A 15,699-nucleotide genomic window follows, 5' to 3' on the forward strand; every position below is an offset into this window, starting at 1 on the left:
GAAACTAAATTCATAACACAAAACCTTCCCACAAAGAAAACTGAAGGCCCAGATGATTTCAATGATAAATTTTATCAGAATTTAAGGAAGAAATAATACTGATCTTACAAAAACCTTTAAAAATTAGGGGGAGGAAGAACACTCCCTAATTCATTTTATGAGAACTGCACAGCCTTGATTCCAAAACCTGACAAACACATTAAAATTTTAAAAAATTACAGATCAATATAAACTCATAAAAATGGACACAAAAATCCTTAATAAATTATTAGTAATTTGAATCTAGTGATACATAAAAAGATTGGATGTCATAATCAACTAGGGTTTTCCCCCAAAAGGCTGGCTTAACATTCAGAAATCAATGTAATTCATCATATTGGTTGAATAAAGGACAAAAATATAATACTCATCCCAATAAGTGCAGAACAAGCATTTATCAAAAGTCAACACATATTTATAATTTCAAAAAAACAGCTCTCGGTAGTTTGAAGTTTATCCTTTCCTCCAGGTTTTTATTTTTGTTGGCATAAAATTGCTTATAATAATTTCTAAAGATTCTTTCTATTTCTGTCATATCAGTTATAATGTCTCCCTTATCATTTCTGATTTCTGTTATTGGGGTCTTCTCTCTCCTTTTTTTTTTGTGTTAATCTAGCTAATGGTTTGTCTATTTTATTCATCTTCTCAAAAAACCAACTTTTTTATTCATTGATCTTTTATATCATTTTGGGGGGCCTCTATTTCATTTAATTCTGCCCTGATCTTAATTATTTCTTTCTGTCTACTACTTTTAGGATTGGATTGTTGTCATTTTTCTAGTTCTTTGAGGTGTAGTGTTAGGTAATTTATTTGAAGTCTTTCCATTCTTTTGATATAAGCATTTATTGCAATAAACTTCCCTCTTAGTATTGCTTTTGCAGTAGCCCACAGGTTTTAGTATGATGTATCTTTATTTTTGTTAGTTTCAAGAAAATTTTTGATTTCCTGTTTAATTTCTTCTTGAACCCATCGGTCATTCAAGAGTCTGTTATTTAGTTTTCATGCACTTGAGTAGTTTCCAGAATTTTGCCTGTTATTGATTTCCAGTTTTAGTCCACTGTGGTCAGAAAAGATACTAGGGATGATTTCAATTTTTTAAAATTTGCTGAGACTTGTTTTGTGACCTAATGTGTGGTCTATCCTGGGGAATGTTCCATGTGCTGATGGGAGGAATGTGTATTCTCTAGTTGTTGGATGAAATGTTCTGTAGATGTCTGCCAGGTCCAATTGGTCTAAGGCATAATTTAAATCCTGTGTTTCTTTGTTGATTTGTTGCCTGGAAGATCTGTCCAATGCTGAACCAAGAAGAAATAGAGAACCTGAACAGACCAATAACAAGCAAGGAGATTGAAGTAGTAATCCACAATCTTCCAACTAAGAAAAGCCCAGGACTAGATGGCTTTACAGTTGAATTCTATCAATCTTTTAAGGAAAAAATTAATATGACTTCTCTTTGAACTGTTCCAAAAAATTGAAACAGAAGCCATTCTCCCAAATTCTTTCTGTGAGGCCAACATCATCCTATTACCCAAATCAGATAAAGATACAACATAAAAAAGAAAATTACAGGTCAATCAATATCCTTGATGAATATAGATGCAAAAATCTTCAACAAAATATTAGCAACCAGAATACAACAACACATCAAAAGAATTATACACCATGATCAAGTGGGATTCATCCCAGGGATGTAACGTTGGTTCAACATATGCAAGTCAATAAATGTGATACACCACATCAACAAAATCAAGGACAAAAACCATACGATTATCTCAAAAGATTCAGAAAAAGCATTTGACAAAATTCAACATCACTTCATGATTCAGACTCTCAGCAAATTAGGTGTAGAAGGAAATTATCTCAACACAATAAAGGCCATTTATGACAAACCAATCACCAATATCATCCTGAATGGGGAAAATCTGAAAGCTTTTCCCTTAAGAACAGGAACAAGACAAGGATGCCCACTCTCACCACTCCTATTTGATGTAGTATTGGAAATACTAGCCAGAGCAATCAGGCAAGAGAAAGAAATAAAGAGCATCCAGATTGGAAAAGATGAAGTCAAATTGTCCCTGTTTGCAGATGACATGATCTTATATATAGAAAAACCTAAAGATGCAACCAAAAAACTCTTAGAGCTGATCAACAAGTTCAGTAATGTTTCAGGGTACAAAATCAACACCCACAAATCGGTAGCATTTTTATACTCCAGTAATGAACTAGTGGAAAAAGAAATCAAGAAAGCAAGCCCATTTACAATAGTCACCAAAAAAATAAAATACCTAAGAATCAATTTAAAAAATAAAACACCTAGGTAAAAGATCTCTACAATGAGAACTACAAAACACTACTGAAAGAAATTAAAGAGGACACAAAAAGGTGGAAAGACTTACCATGCTTGATAGAGTTTGGATGTGTTGCTCCTGCCAAAACTCATGTGGAAATTTGATCCCCAATGTGGCAGTGCTGGAACTGTTTGAGTCATGGGGGCAGATCCTTCATGAATGGACTAATGCTCTCCCTTGAGGAAGAGGAGCAGTGAGTGAGTTCTCACTCAGTTAGTTCCCATGAGAGCTGGTTGCTTAAAAGACCCTGGCACCTCCTCTCTCTCTCTTGCTTCCTCTCGCCATGTGATCTGCTTATACCCGCCAGCTGCCTGCCACTTTCTGCCATGAGTAGAAGCAGCCTGAGGCCCATGCCAGATGCAGCTGTCTCAGAATCATAAGCCAAATAAACCTCTGTTCTTTATAAATTACCCAGTCTCAGGTATTTCTGTTATAGCAACATAAAATGGGCTAATACAATGCTCTTGGATGGGAAGAATAAACATCATGAAAATGTCCATTCTACCCAAAGTATCTACAGATTCAATGCAATCCCCATCAAAACACCAATGACTTTCTTCACAGAAATAGAAAAAGCAATCTTAACATTCATATTGAATAACAAAAGACCCCAAATAGCCAAAGCAATCCTGAGCAAAAAAAATAAAGCTGGAGGCATAATACTACCTGATTTCAAATTATATTACAAAGCTATTGCAACCCAAAGAGCATGGTACTGGCATAAAAACAGGCACTCAGACCAGTGGAACAGAATAGAAAACCTGGGAATCAACCCACATACAGCCAACTGATCTTTAACAAAGGCAACAAGAACACACATTGGGGAAAAGACTGCCTCTTCAATAAATTATGCAGAAGAATGAAACTGGACCTGTACCTCTTACCATATATCAAAATCAACTCGAAATGGATTAAATACTTAAATATAAGACTCAAATCCATAAAATTACTAAAGGAAAACACAGGGAAAACACTCCAGAAAGTAGGACTGGGCAAAGACTTTATGAATAAGACCCCAAAAGCACAAGCAACAAAAGAAAAAATAAACAGATGGGATTATATCAAACTAAAAAGCTTCTGCACAGCAAAGGAAACAATCAACAGAGCAGAAAGACAACCTAAGGAATGGGAGAAAATATTTTCAAACTATGCATCTCACAAGGGCTGAACATCCGGAATATACAAGGAACTCAACTATACAGTAAAAGAACAAATAATCCAATTTAGAAATGGGCAGAGGAGATGAATAGATATTTTTCAAAGGAAGACATACAGTTGGCCAACAGGTACATGAAAAAATGCTCAGCATCACTAATCATCAGAGAAATGCAAATCAAAACCACATTGAAATATCATCTCACCCCAGTTAGACTGGCCATTATTTAAAAGACTGAGAATAACAAAGCCTGGCAAGGATGCAGGGAAAGGGTACTCTTCTATAGTGTTGGTTGGACTGTAAATTAGCACAGCCACTATGGAAAACAGTATGGAGGTTCCTCAGACAACCTCAGATAGAACCACCATGTGATCCAGCAATCCCACTACTGGGTATATAGCCAAAGAAATGGAAATCTTCATGTCAAAGGGATACCTGCACTCCTTTGTTCATTGCAGCTCTATTTGCAATAACCAAAATATGGGACCAGGCTAAGTGTCTTTTGACAGATGACTGGATAAGGAAAATGTGGTATATGCACACAATGGAATACTACTCAACCATAAAAAAAAAAGAAAGAAATTCTGCCATTTGCAGCAACATGGCTGTGTCTGGAGAAAATTATGTTTAGTGAAATAAGCCAGACAAGGAAAGAGAAATACCATGTCACTCATAACTGGCTGGTATGAAAGAAGGAAAGAAAGAGAGAAGAGCGGGGGGGGGGGAGGGAGGGAAGAAGGAAGGAAGGAAAAGAAAAGAAAAGAAAAGAAAAGAAAGAAAGAAAAGACCACAATGATTCGTTGAACTTTCAGGAGAGAACAAACCTAATGAGAGAAAAAAACCTTAGAGATGGGAGGAGGAAGGGAGGGGGTTAGGGGAGAGATAGGTCAGGTAAAGGGCATAAAGAAAAATCATGATTTGTAATAATTAATATGCTAATAATAATTTTTTTAAAAGAAAAAGGACATTCTTTAAAAATAAAAAAAGTAAAAATAACCAGCCCTCAACAAACTAGGAATGCAAGGGAACTTCCTCAACCTAATAATGGACAACCATGAAAAACCTATAGCTAAGATCAGACTGCTGGTAAAATAGTGAATGCATCCTCCCTCTGAAACAAGGCAGAACTATCTGCTCTCACAACTTCTGTTAATATTGTACTAGAGATCATGGTCAGTGCAGTAGTCAAGAAAAGAAACTAAAATGCATACAGATTGGAAAAAAAGAGGTAGAACTATCTCTATTCACAGACAACATAATTGCTGTTTATAAAATCCTTTAGGAATCTACAAAAAAATTATCAAAACTAATAAAAGTAATTACCTAGGTAATATGATACAAAATCAATATATAATATTTCTACACTAGCAGCAAACAATTGGAACATAAAATAATTCTATTCATAATAGCATAAACATACTTCAAAACACATTTTTTAAAAAAGTTCAGGATACCTACACTGAAATCTAGCAAACATTGCTGAGAGAAATTAAAAGAGATCTAAATCAGTGGAGAGCTATCATGTTTATCTATTGAATGACTCAATATTCCTTAAAACATCAAATCTCTTCAGATTGATTCAGCACAATCACTATCAAAATTCCAACAGTGTTTTTCATAGAAATCGACAAGTTGATTTTAAAATTCATAAGGAAAGGCAATCTTGAAAAAGAACAAAGTTTGATAATTCACATTACCTATTTCTAGATGTATTATAAAGATACCTAATCAAGAGAATGTGGTATTGGCACAGGTTAGACAAGTAAATCAGTGGAAAAGAAATCTCTCTCTCTCTCTCTCCATATAGGTAGGTAGGTAGATAGATAGATCGATCGATCTATATGTATGTAGATCTAGATCTAGATCTATCTATATATCTGTATAAATATAGATATAGAACTATATATTGACCTAGAGAAAGCTCTCTCTATATATACACATACATACGTACATACATATTTAATTGATATAGTATATTGATTGATATAGTCATTTGATTTTTTTTCAATTTGGGCATACCTGATATCTATTTTTTTTAATTGAAACATAGTTAATTGTACATATCTGTGGGCAGTCATTTGATTTTTAACAAAAGTGCTAAATGCATTTAATGGGGAAGAGAAAGTTTTTTCAACTTATGCTGGACAACTACATAGTTGTTTGGAATAAAAACGACCTTGATTCCAACCCCATACCTTATGCAAAATTAATTCAAGATAGGGCATACACATAAAAGGTAAAACTATAGATCTTCTAGAAGAAAATATAGAAGAATATCTTCATAACCTTGGCACAGGAAGAGATTTCTTAGAGAGGACAGAAAAAGCACAAGCCATAAAGAAAAAAGTATTAAACTGGATTTCATCAAAAGTAAACATTTTCATTGGTCAAAAACACCATTAAGAAAATGAAAAGGGATGAAATGTTCAAAAATACAAAAATAGAAGAAAGGACTGGAGTCCAAAATAATAAAAATTCCTGCAAATTAATCATAAAAACAACTCAACAAAAAATGGGCAAAATATTTGGATACTAATCTTTGGTAAACACCTTATTAATTAATTACAGCTACCCGTTAGTCTTAAAAAAGGACAATAACATTTTAAAATCTTTTTTCCCATTCTAAGGGAAGAGGGACTCACATGCTTTTCTGCCGTGCTGGGACACTGGTTAGTCTGACTCTTCCCACTGCACCACACCGCCCAAGCATGCTCCGTGCTCTCGGAGGTAAAAGTACCTACAGTTCAGTAGTTAAGGTCTCAGGCTCTGTGACCATCATTCCACATATTTCCCATCTGGTATTAAGTCCTTTATTGCTCTGAAACTTGATTTCCCCATAAGACTAACAATAAAATCCCCTTTATAAGGCTGCCGTGAGAGTTCAATGAGTTAAGGGTTCACTTATATGAAGCTCTTAGCATACAGCATAGCACACAATAGGTGCCCCATAGATGTTAGCCCTTATTCTTATCAGAACCATCATAATTATTACTGTAAGAGACTTGGAAAGCCATGGAGGGAAGGCCATTAAGTATTGCGACCAATGATTACTGGCTTAACAGTAGATTAGACACAATGGAATAGAAAACACTGCAGTGGTAGCTCCTTGTGCCTGGGGTGGCAGCGGTGCTGTGACTTGCCATGATGAGAAAGGATCCAAATCCCCACCTGAGACTCCAGAACAGCACAGGTTGCTCTCAGGCATCCTCGGTGAAGGCTTTCTAAGGAGATAATGAAAATCTGTTAAATTCTCCACTGAACTAGAAAAACCTGATATAAGGATTCCCGGGGAGCTCTGAGTACAAAACGGTCTCCTGCTGAGTTTAATCGAGCCATTTCCAGCCACTCTACCTCTGGCTTATTTCTTAAATCTGCCCTTTATTCTCCAATCCTACTAAAACTGCCCTTTTCCAGGCCTCTATCATCTCCTATTTGAACTATTAAAAGGTCTGTTAACTGGTCTCTTCTTTCTGTGCTTGACGTGCCTCAGAATGACCTTTTTAAATAGAGAATGGTTCGCTTTCTACGTTACCATCCCTTTGTGGAAGAAATTTGGCCATAGGTATTGAAACAATGAAAATGTCCTCCTTCTAAGAATCTATCTTTAAAAATATTCAAAATTCAGCTAAAGGTTTATGCACAGAGATGATCTATATACTACTACTTGTGACAGAAGAAAACAGAAAAAACAGGAGGTGGATTGTTGGTCATCCACCCTAATGCAATCATTTTAAAAGAGGTATTCACGCCTTGGGCAAATGCTCATGATATTCTGCAAAGTATTCTGAGAGGCAGAGAAGCTGAGCTCGGGGGAACGGGGGGATGAACACTGGACCTAAGGTGGTCTAAGGAGGAGAGCCCTGCTAAACATCTCAGACTTTCAGTTTGAGACCCCCAGGGGGCTTTACGAGTGAATCAATAATACAGCAATAAATACAAAGATGGAAGCTCAGATTTGAGTCAGCTCAATCCCAATTAGCTTAAGGTGATTTCTTACCGTCCAAACTGCCAGCCAGAAGCAAAAGCAAATCTGCTCTGAAGAAATATAGCCTTGTCCAGAGCCTCAAATTATTTCACAAGTTTTTCATACAGTGTTTGGAATTCAATGGAAAATTACCAGGCAAACAAAAAGATAAAAATTTACTCAAAATTAAGAAAAAAAAAGACACCATAGAAATGGGCCTACAGGAAACCCAGATATTGGAGCTACCAGACATAGGCTTTTAAATAACTATGATTAAATAGTAAGATGGAGAATTTTTGCAAAACTGAAAAAAGGATAAAATTGAAATTTTAGAACTAAAATATGATAATTGAAATTAAGAAGTATTACTGGGCTTAACAGCAGATTAGACACACTGAATAGAAAAATTAGTAAGCTGGAAACCAAGTCAAAAGAAAATATACGAAGTGAAATAAAAATATAGATATATAAGGGTGGAAGAGACACAGGTCATGGTGAAAAGGTATAAAACAGTATTTATATATGATCTCAATTACGTTAAATGATGTGCCCAGATAAAAAGCTAAACACAAAGATATTAAGAATGGTTGACTCTAAGATGTGACATTTGAGGTTTATTTTAGTCACTTTATGTTTTTCTGTATTTTCCACATCTATAATTAGTATGTATTATGTGTATGAGGAAAACGTTTCATTTTCCCTTCCCCCTCAAATCCATCTGTGTGTACCTACCATAGCATATCTCAAAGTACATTTTTAGAAAATACTAGTTTCATCAGCTAATAAATATTCCAAGAAGAAAGGATTCTGTTATCCAATAACTTCGGTAAGTATGTGTTAAACACACATACTTACCAAAATTAGCATAGGTATTAGCATAGGTATTTTTCTTGTTTTTAATTGTTCATGCATTTATTTACTTATTACTATCAGACCCTTCAGAGCCTCTAATATATTATTCTGCACTAAGAAACACAAAGAGGAGATCAGAATTTCTGAGCCTATTTGGACAAGAAGTCTTTTCATCACAGAATGTTTCTTAAGACCAGAGTTTGAGGTAACAGGCCTTGGAAAACGCTTGTCCCAGGGGGGAAAAAAGCCCTCAGTCCTCTAACAGGGCATGCCAGGCTCTCCCTGACACATCTCTCCTGCCTGGGTTATCCTGCCCATTCTGTATAATCTCCATGTCTCTACACTTCTAACATTTTGTGTCTTCTGTCTGGGAACCCCCACCCCTGCTCCCCTGCCCTTTTCTCCAGTTATGGAACTTCTACTCATGCTTCCACGCCCAGCAGAAGCGCAGCCTCGTCTGTGAAGCTTGGCCCATCTCCTCAACACTCCCTTAGAACTTTGAGCCTACAGCAGCACATCCTTGTCTTCGTACCTATCTCTTCCCCACCAGCCGGGGACTTAGATGACTCATGTCTGCATCCACAGGACCGAGCATTAGGCCAGCCATCGAGTGGGCATTGTAAGAAAATAATCTAAGCGATTCATTTTCAGAAATAATTCAGGCCCAGCCCAAAAGTCGTCTGACTGGTCCAGCCCATTCCTGGGGGGGTCACTGAATAGATAAAGTTGTCCTTCAGGTGGTAATGAGTTACCAGCCCTTTATTGCCCTCTTCATTCCCTAGCTATCCCCTTAAGATGGTAATGAGTTACTAACTCTTTGTTTCATCTTTCACGGTTTCAGTGGACATTTTTTGCGGCCTTGTCCTGAGCCCTCAGACAAAGAAATTTTCTACAAGGGGGTAGTAAATTGGGATACTTTTAGACATCATCTGGGAAGATTGTGAACCCCGTAGTACTCTCAGCCAATGAGGAGGTGGGGACAGGGACTTGCGAACTAGGAAATAAATTGCTTGTCGCAGCCCTCTTTGTGTGCCTGCCCGTGAGACACCCGAACCCTGCAAGGCCGTAATTAAAGTCTCGCTTTGCTGTACCTCGTGTCTCCGTGTCCATCCTTTGGCCTTGGACGGGTGAGGGTGTTTCTCACAGGCATCAAAGAGCACTTGAAAAATGAATGAATGAGGCCGACGTCATGGCTAGCTTTGTCATTTCTCTGACAGGACAACAAATATTTTTCAAGTAATGTTTATTTCTTTCTGCTGCCAAAAAAATATGTGCTGATGGTAAAAGTTTTACAGTAGAGGAAAGTATGACCAAGAATAAAAAGACTATTATCCTACTACCTAATGATATCCAGTATTAACGTGTTAATATATATCCTTTCAGAATTTAAAAAATCAACGTATGCATGTTGTATAAAACTTAGATTAATTTTACATAAAACTTTAAATCTTGATTTTTCCCACCTAACATTGTATCATTCTTTTCAGTGATATTTAATATTACCTTAACCCTGAGATATAACGTTGGTTGCACAGTATTTTATAAGGTTGATAAATTATATTTACAGCTATTTTCAATAATTCTTTAATGAACATTTTATACATAACACTTGGTCTGTATTTATGATTTTTTTTCTTAGGACAGCATCCTAACTGGATAATTTCTGGACACAAGTATATGAACATTGTAAAGGTTCGTGATACAGATTTCTGCATGCTTTCTATTTGTTGGTATTTTTATTAAATGAATTAATATATATAACATGCTTAAAATTGTATTTGGCATATAAATATTCAATAGAGCCGTAAGAGTTAGCATTTTACTGGGAGAACTGGATATCAATATGCAGGAGAATGAAACTAGACCCATACCTTTCACCATACACTAAAGTCAACTCAAAATGGATTAAAGAATTAAATATAAACCCTGAAACAATAAAACTTCTTAAAGAAAACATAGGAGAGACACTTCAGGAAATAGGACTGGACACAGACTTCATGAATACGACCCCAAAAGCACGAGCAACCAAAGGAAAAATAAACAAATGGGATTATATCAAACTAAAGAGCTTCTGCACAGCAAAAGAAACAATTAACAGAGTTAAAAGACAACCAACAGAGTGGGAGAAAATATTTGCAAAATATACATCTGACAAAGGATTAATATCCAGAATATACAAGGAACTCAAACAACTTTACAAGAAAAAAATAAGCAACCCAATTAAAAAATGGGCAGAAGAGCTAAGCAGGAATTTCTCTAAGGAAGATATACAAATGGCCAACAGACATATGAAAAAATGCTCAACATCACTCAGCATCCGGGAAATGCAAATCAAAACCACACTGAGATACCATCTAACCCCAGTTAGGATGGCTAAAATCCAAAAGACTCTGAACGATAAATGCTGGCGAGGTTGCGCAGAAAAAGGAACTCTCATACATTGTTGGTGGGACTGCAAAATGGTGCAGCCTCTATGGAAAATGGTATGGAGGTTCCTCAAACAATTGCAGATAGATCTACCATATGACCCAGCTATCCCACTGCTGGGAATATACCCAGAGGAATGGAAGTCATCAAGTCGAAGGTATACCTGTTCCCCAATGTTCATTGCAGCACTCTTTACAATAGCCAAGAGTTGGAACCAGCCCAAATGTCCATCATCGGATGAGTGGATACGGAAAATGTGGTACATCTACACAATGGAATACTACTCAGCTATAAAAACGAATGAAATACTGCCATTTGCAACAACATGGATGGACCTTGAGAGAATTACATTAAGTGAAACGAGTCAGGCACAGAAAGAGAAATACCACATGTTCTCACTAATTGGTGGGAGCTGAAAATTAATATATAAATTCACACACACACACACACACACACACACACACACATACTCACACACACACACACACACAAACGGAGGGGGCAGGGAAGAAGACATAACAATTACAATTCCTTGAAGTTGATACGACAAGCAAACAGAAAGGACATTGTTGGGAGGGAGGGAAGAGAGGGAGGAGGGAGGGGGGTTTCGGTGATGGGCCACAATAATCAACCACATTGTATATCGACAAAATAAAATTAAGAAAAAAAAAAAAGAGTTAGCATTTTACTATTTAGCAAGTATGTTGAGTCCTGCTATGTGGAAGGTAGGAAAACGACCTTCTTTGCAGCAGTGAACGTGGGCGTCAGTCTCTCGGCGTCCTCATCTGCCACGAGCATCATCATTTTTCTAACTTTGCTAGTTTGATGGGTGAAAAGTGGTATTCCACTGATTCAATTCGTGTTTACCAATAACAGAAGCAAACAACTCTTTCCACATGATTATGGCTGAACAACAACATTGAATCCTTTTTATCTCCTCCCCTTTTTTTTAAGTGGCAACGTTTTCTGCATTTGCTACTCCTGATTCGTCAACTTACTCCCCACTGGCACCGTCTTCCCTCTGTGGCTTTTCCTTTGGGGTGATCATTCCTTTTCCCGTAATGTACTTGTTGAAGGCCAGTATGTAGGAAGCGTGGCGCTAGGTCCTGAGGGTACAGCAGTAAACTGGACAGTCATGGTCCCCACCTCATGGAACTTGCTACCTAGCAGAGAACTAAGATGTCGAGCCACGTGCCTTTATTCCTGTGCGTGTGGAGCACAGGATGCTTTGGAAGGCTAGCTCACTCTCAACTCTTCGGGGCTCAAGAAAAGGCCTCTTTGAGAAGCTGCAGTTTAAGCCAAGACCTGATGTGTGAACAGGAGTTAATAGCCTAGAGGAGTAGGATGGAGGGTGGGGAGGATTAAGGGTGACGACAGAAGGAAGAGCGTATGCGTAAGTGCTGATGTGGCAAAGACATTCCAGTCAATGACAGAAATCCAGTTTACATGGCATGTGACGAAGAGGAACAGAGTGACCCGAGATGAGTCTGTGAAGGTCAGTGGTGCCAGATGGCCCCTGGCCTCAAGCCATCCCAACTTGTCTCCAATCTGCTGATCTGAAACTTGTTGCTCCGCCTGGGCCAAGAGTCCTCCAGCGTCAGTGCCTTCCCTTCTCTCCAGCTCACTGAACACCACATGTGTGGTTTCCAGAGGGGGGTGAACCTTTCTCAAGACTCAGCCACAGGTCACCCCAAAGCCCATTCCCTTTGTCTCAGTAATGGCTCAGACACCCCCTCTTTTGTTAAACACTGAGACCCTAGAAAAAAAGGGAACCAAAGGACTGATGTGCCTGGAAGACATCTCATAGTACCTGGTTCTGTCAGCCAAACCGTGGGCTGTCCCGCAAGGACCTGTGCAGAATTGAGATGAGGATCATGTCAATGAGTGTTTAAGGCAATGACTGTATCATGAGCGTAGCTTCTGTTTGCCGCAGCTGTCCTTCCGGGGACTCTCATTCTGGGTCCCTGCCCCAGCCTGTCACCTTGACGAAAGCCCTCTTCACATCCTTGTTCCGGAGGCTGTAGATGATGGGGTTGACGAATGCAGAGATGACGTTGTAGAACAGGGCCAGCTTCTTGTCCTCTTCCGGGGAGGCCTTAGAGCCAGGCTTCATGTACATGACCATGGCTGGCACACAGAACATGGTGACCACAGTGATATGGGAGGCACAGGTGGAGAAGGCCTTCAGCTGCCCCTGTGCTGAACAGATCTTCATGATGGCAATGAAGATGTTGACATAAATGACAAAGATGAGAGACAGTGGGATCAGGATAACACAAAAACCGAGAATGAAGTCCACCCGGTCATTGACTGAAGTGTCTGCACAAGCCAGCTTTAGGACAGCAGGGACTTCACAGAAAAAGTGGTTGATCTTGTTGGGGCCACAGTAGGGAAGACGCATGGCAAAGACAGTGTAGATGAGAGCAGAGGTGACACCCCACAGACCACAGAAAATGACCATTACCCCACAGAGCAATGGGCTCATGATGACCTTGTACCTTAGTGGGTGGCAGATGGCCACATACCTGTCTATAGACATGATGGCAAAGAGCCAGGACTCAGTGATGCCTAGCACCAAAAAAATGTACATTTGGGCCACACAGCTGGCAAATGAGATGGTCTTCTTCTGGCTGGCCAGATGTGCCAACATCTGGGGCACAGTTGTAGTGGTGTAGCCCAGGTCCAACATGGAAAGGATGCCAATAAAGAAGTACATGGGAGTGTGGAGGTGTGAGTCTAGGCAGACGAGGATGATGATGAATCCATTGCTCAGAATAATCAACAGGTAAATCACCAGAAAGCCTGCGAAGAGCAGAGGAGTGTTCCTGGGGCCAAGGGAGAAGCCCAGAAGGATGAATTCAGTCACAGAGGACTGGTTGGGCTCTTGCATTGTGTTCCACCTCTCAGTGAAAAAGAAAGGCACCAATTCAGACAGGGACTAGCTAAGGAATGCACTAGAGCTGGGGTTACTTAGAGGATTGGGTAGTGGTTAGTGTCCAGTTACGATGAAACACCATGATGCCCCCCCCCCCGAATACTAAGACAACCCATTTTGTCTGCTCTTGTCCCCTGCCAACACTCCCAAGAAATTTATGAGGAGAAAAGCTTCACATCTAGTACTGGCTCTTCCTCTAAACCACCCATAATTCCCTATCTCAGCCTCAGTTTCCCCAGCTGTAAAATGAAAACACTGGGATAGCTCATCTCTAATTTCCTTTAGCATCCTCCTTCCCTTAGTCAGGCATTTGAGTTTCCTTCATGCAGCCGTGTGTCAAATATTGGTAAATATTGGTGTATAGACTTTATGCAAGTTGGCAAATTTCAGAGGCCTAAGACAGTGAGAGAACCTACTTGGCCCTTTTGAAGACGCCAATTTATTTTTCTACTTTAATTTTACCCTCAGTCTGTCCACAGGCCAGGACAGCTCTCTGATGACCCACTCACCCCATCTCAGGCCTCAGTGTATTGTAAGGAACACTGACTTCTGAATCCTGGCTGTGTCATTTCCTGAGTGAATGACCTTCAGCAAACCATTTACCCTTTCCCCACCCTCTGCCCCTTGTCTCTTTGTTACAGCTTTGCTACAAGGATTGAATGACATCTGTGGTGTGAAAATCATCACACAGAAGGCCTAGCACATGGTAGATGCTTAATAAATGTCAACTGCATTTCTGCATGGTTCTCCATACACGAGACTGGAATTCTGGTCCCAGCTGTGCAGGCAAACACCCTGAGCAGTCACTCCATCATATTTGATGCCTCCAATCAATTTTCACTCCCCTCATTGTCTACCCTCTGTTCCTTCTCCCACAAAAGCCAGCACCGCATTCACTCTTCTAGCATCTCACTGACTTTTAGCTCGTTCTCAGCTTAACCTCCCTGAACCTCAGTTTCTTCATGGGAGCAGGGTAAGGACAGCTTCTCTGAAGACATGCCCCATGCATCATGGGTACTTAGGGAATGAGCAGTCTTGATGCTGCCAGTGTTACTTCTCCTTGCACCAGCTTATCTATCTGACTCCAGCCTACTTGTTCTCCAGTCTGCGTGTTCTCCCGCACAGCACCACAGGTGAGTCTTCATGCGAACCTACGTCTACCTACTTCCAATACATTACAAGGCTTCTGGACTTTGGCCAAGAGGACTACACACAGTTTGAACCTCCTCTGGTGCCTTTCCAGGAACTTCACAGATATTATCTGATAGCTGTCAGGTAGCTGGCAGACAACTGTTCTTATTAAATCCCTACCTTTCACCAAAGAGCCTTTGTAGGTTGCATTGTCTCCCTAGCTTGTTCTCAGTTTTTTCATCTGTACAAAAGATAATGGTGCTTGGCCAGGTGGTCTTGAAGGGAGAGAAACCACATGGCGGGGTGGGAAGGGCATGGGGTTTACAGACGTGGGTTCTGCTTGAATCCCAGCTCTGACTTTACTTCCTATGTGACTTGGGCTGTTAGCTCGCTTCTCTAGGCCTCAGTTTCCTCAGCTGTAAAACAGGAATGAAAATACCTACTTTGCAAGCCACATTCTTCCTATGAAGAAGCAGCCCAAAGAGGTCAGAATATTCTACCTCGGGGCCCTGAGTGGGAAAATGTGCTGCCATTTCTCTCTTTTCATTTTCTACACAGAGCCGATGAATGGGATGTTTCTTTAGGATCTGAGGTTCGAGAGTGTTTAACTTGGTGGAACCATGAGGGCAGGCTGTGGTCAGTTGGGGAATGCAGTCTATAAACCGGTGAAGTGTGCCCACAGGTGCTGTTCTGCAACCAGGACCTTTCTAGTCGGAAACTCAGGCTCCCCAGCCCCTGTGTCCCCTCACCCCGCCCTCACTCTCCTGAGGGTGTAAAACAGCCTCTACAAACTACGTGGGGAAAAAACTGCCTGACTCTCAGGCATAGCAAGCAGAAACCCCGTGTA

At 39.7% G+C, this 15,699-nt stretch overlaps 1 protein-coding gene across 1 annotated transcript; it reads right to left on the reverse strand.

Moving 5' to 3' along the window:
- Positions 1–12,737: 12,737 nt before the first annotated feature.
- Positions 12,738–13,676, reverse strand: LOC134385256 (olfactory receptor 2A12-like). The gene has a single exon (XM_063107187.1). The coding sequence runs from the start codon at positions 13,674–13,676 to the stop codon at positions 12,738–12,740; it is 939 nt and encodes a 312-aa protein (XP_062963257.1).
- Between the last annotated feature and the right edge of the window lie 2,023 nt (positions 13,677–15,699).

The sequence above is a fragment of the Cynocephalus volans genome, chromosome 8 (assembly GCF_027409185.1).
Source record: "Cynocephalus volans isolate mCynVol1 chromosome 8, mCynVol1.pri, whole genome shotgun sequence".
NCBI classification, from domain to species: domain Eukaryota; kingdom Metazoa; phylum Chordata; class Mammalia; order Dermoptera; family Cynocephalidae; genus Cynocephalus; species Cynocephalus volans.

What these genes read in the sequence shown, in the direction of transcription:
- LOC134385256 (XM_063107187.1), bottom strand. Translation starts at nt 13,676, where the DNA reads ATGCAAGAGCCCAACCAGTCCTCTGTGACTGAATTCATCCTTCTGGGC.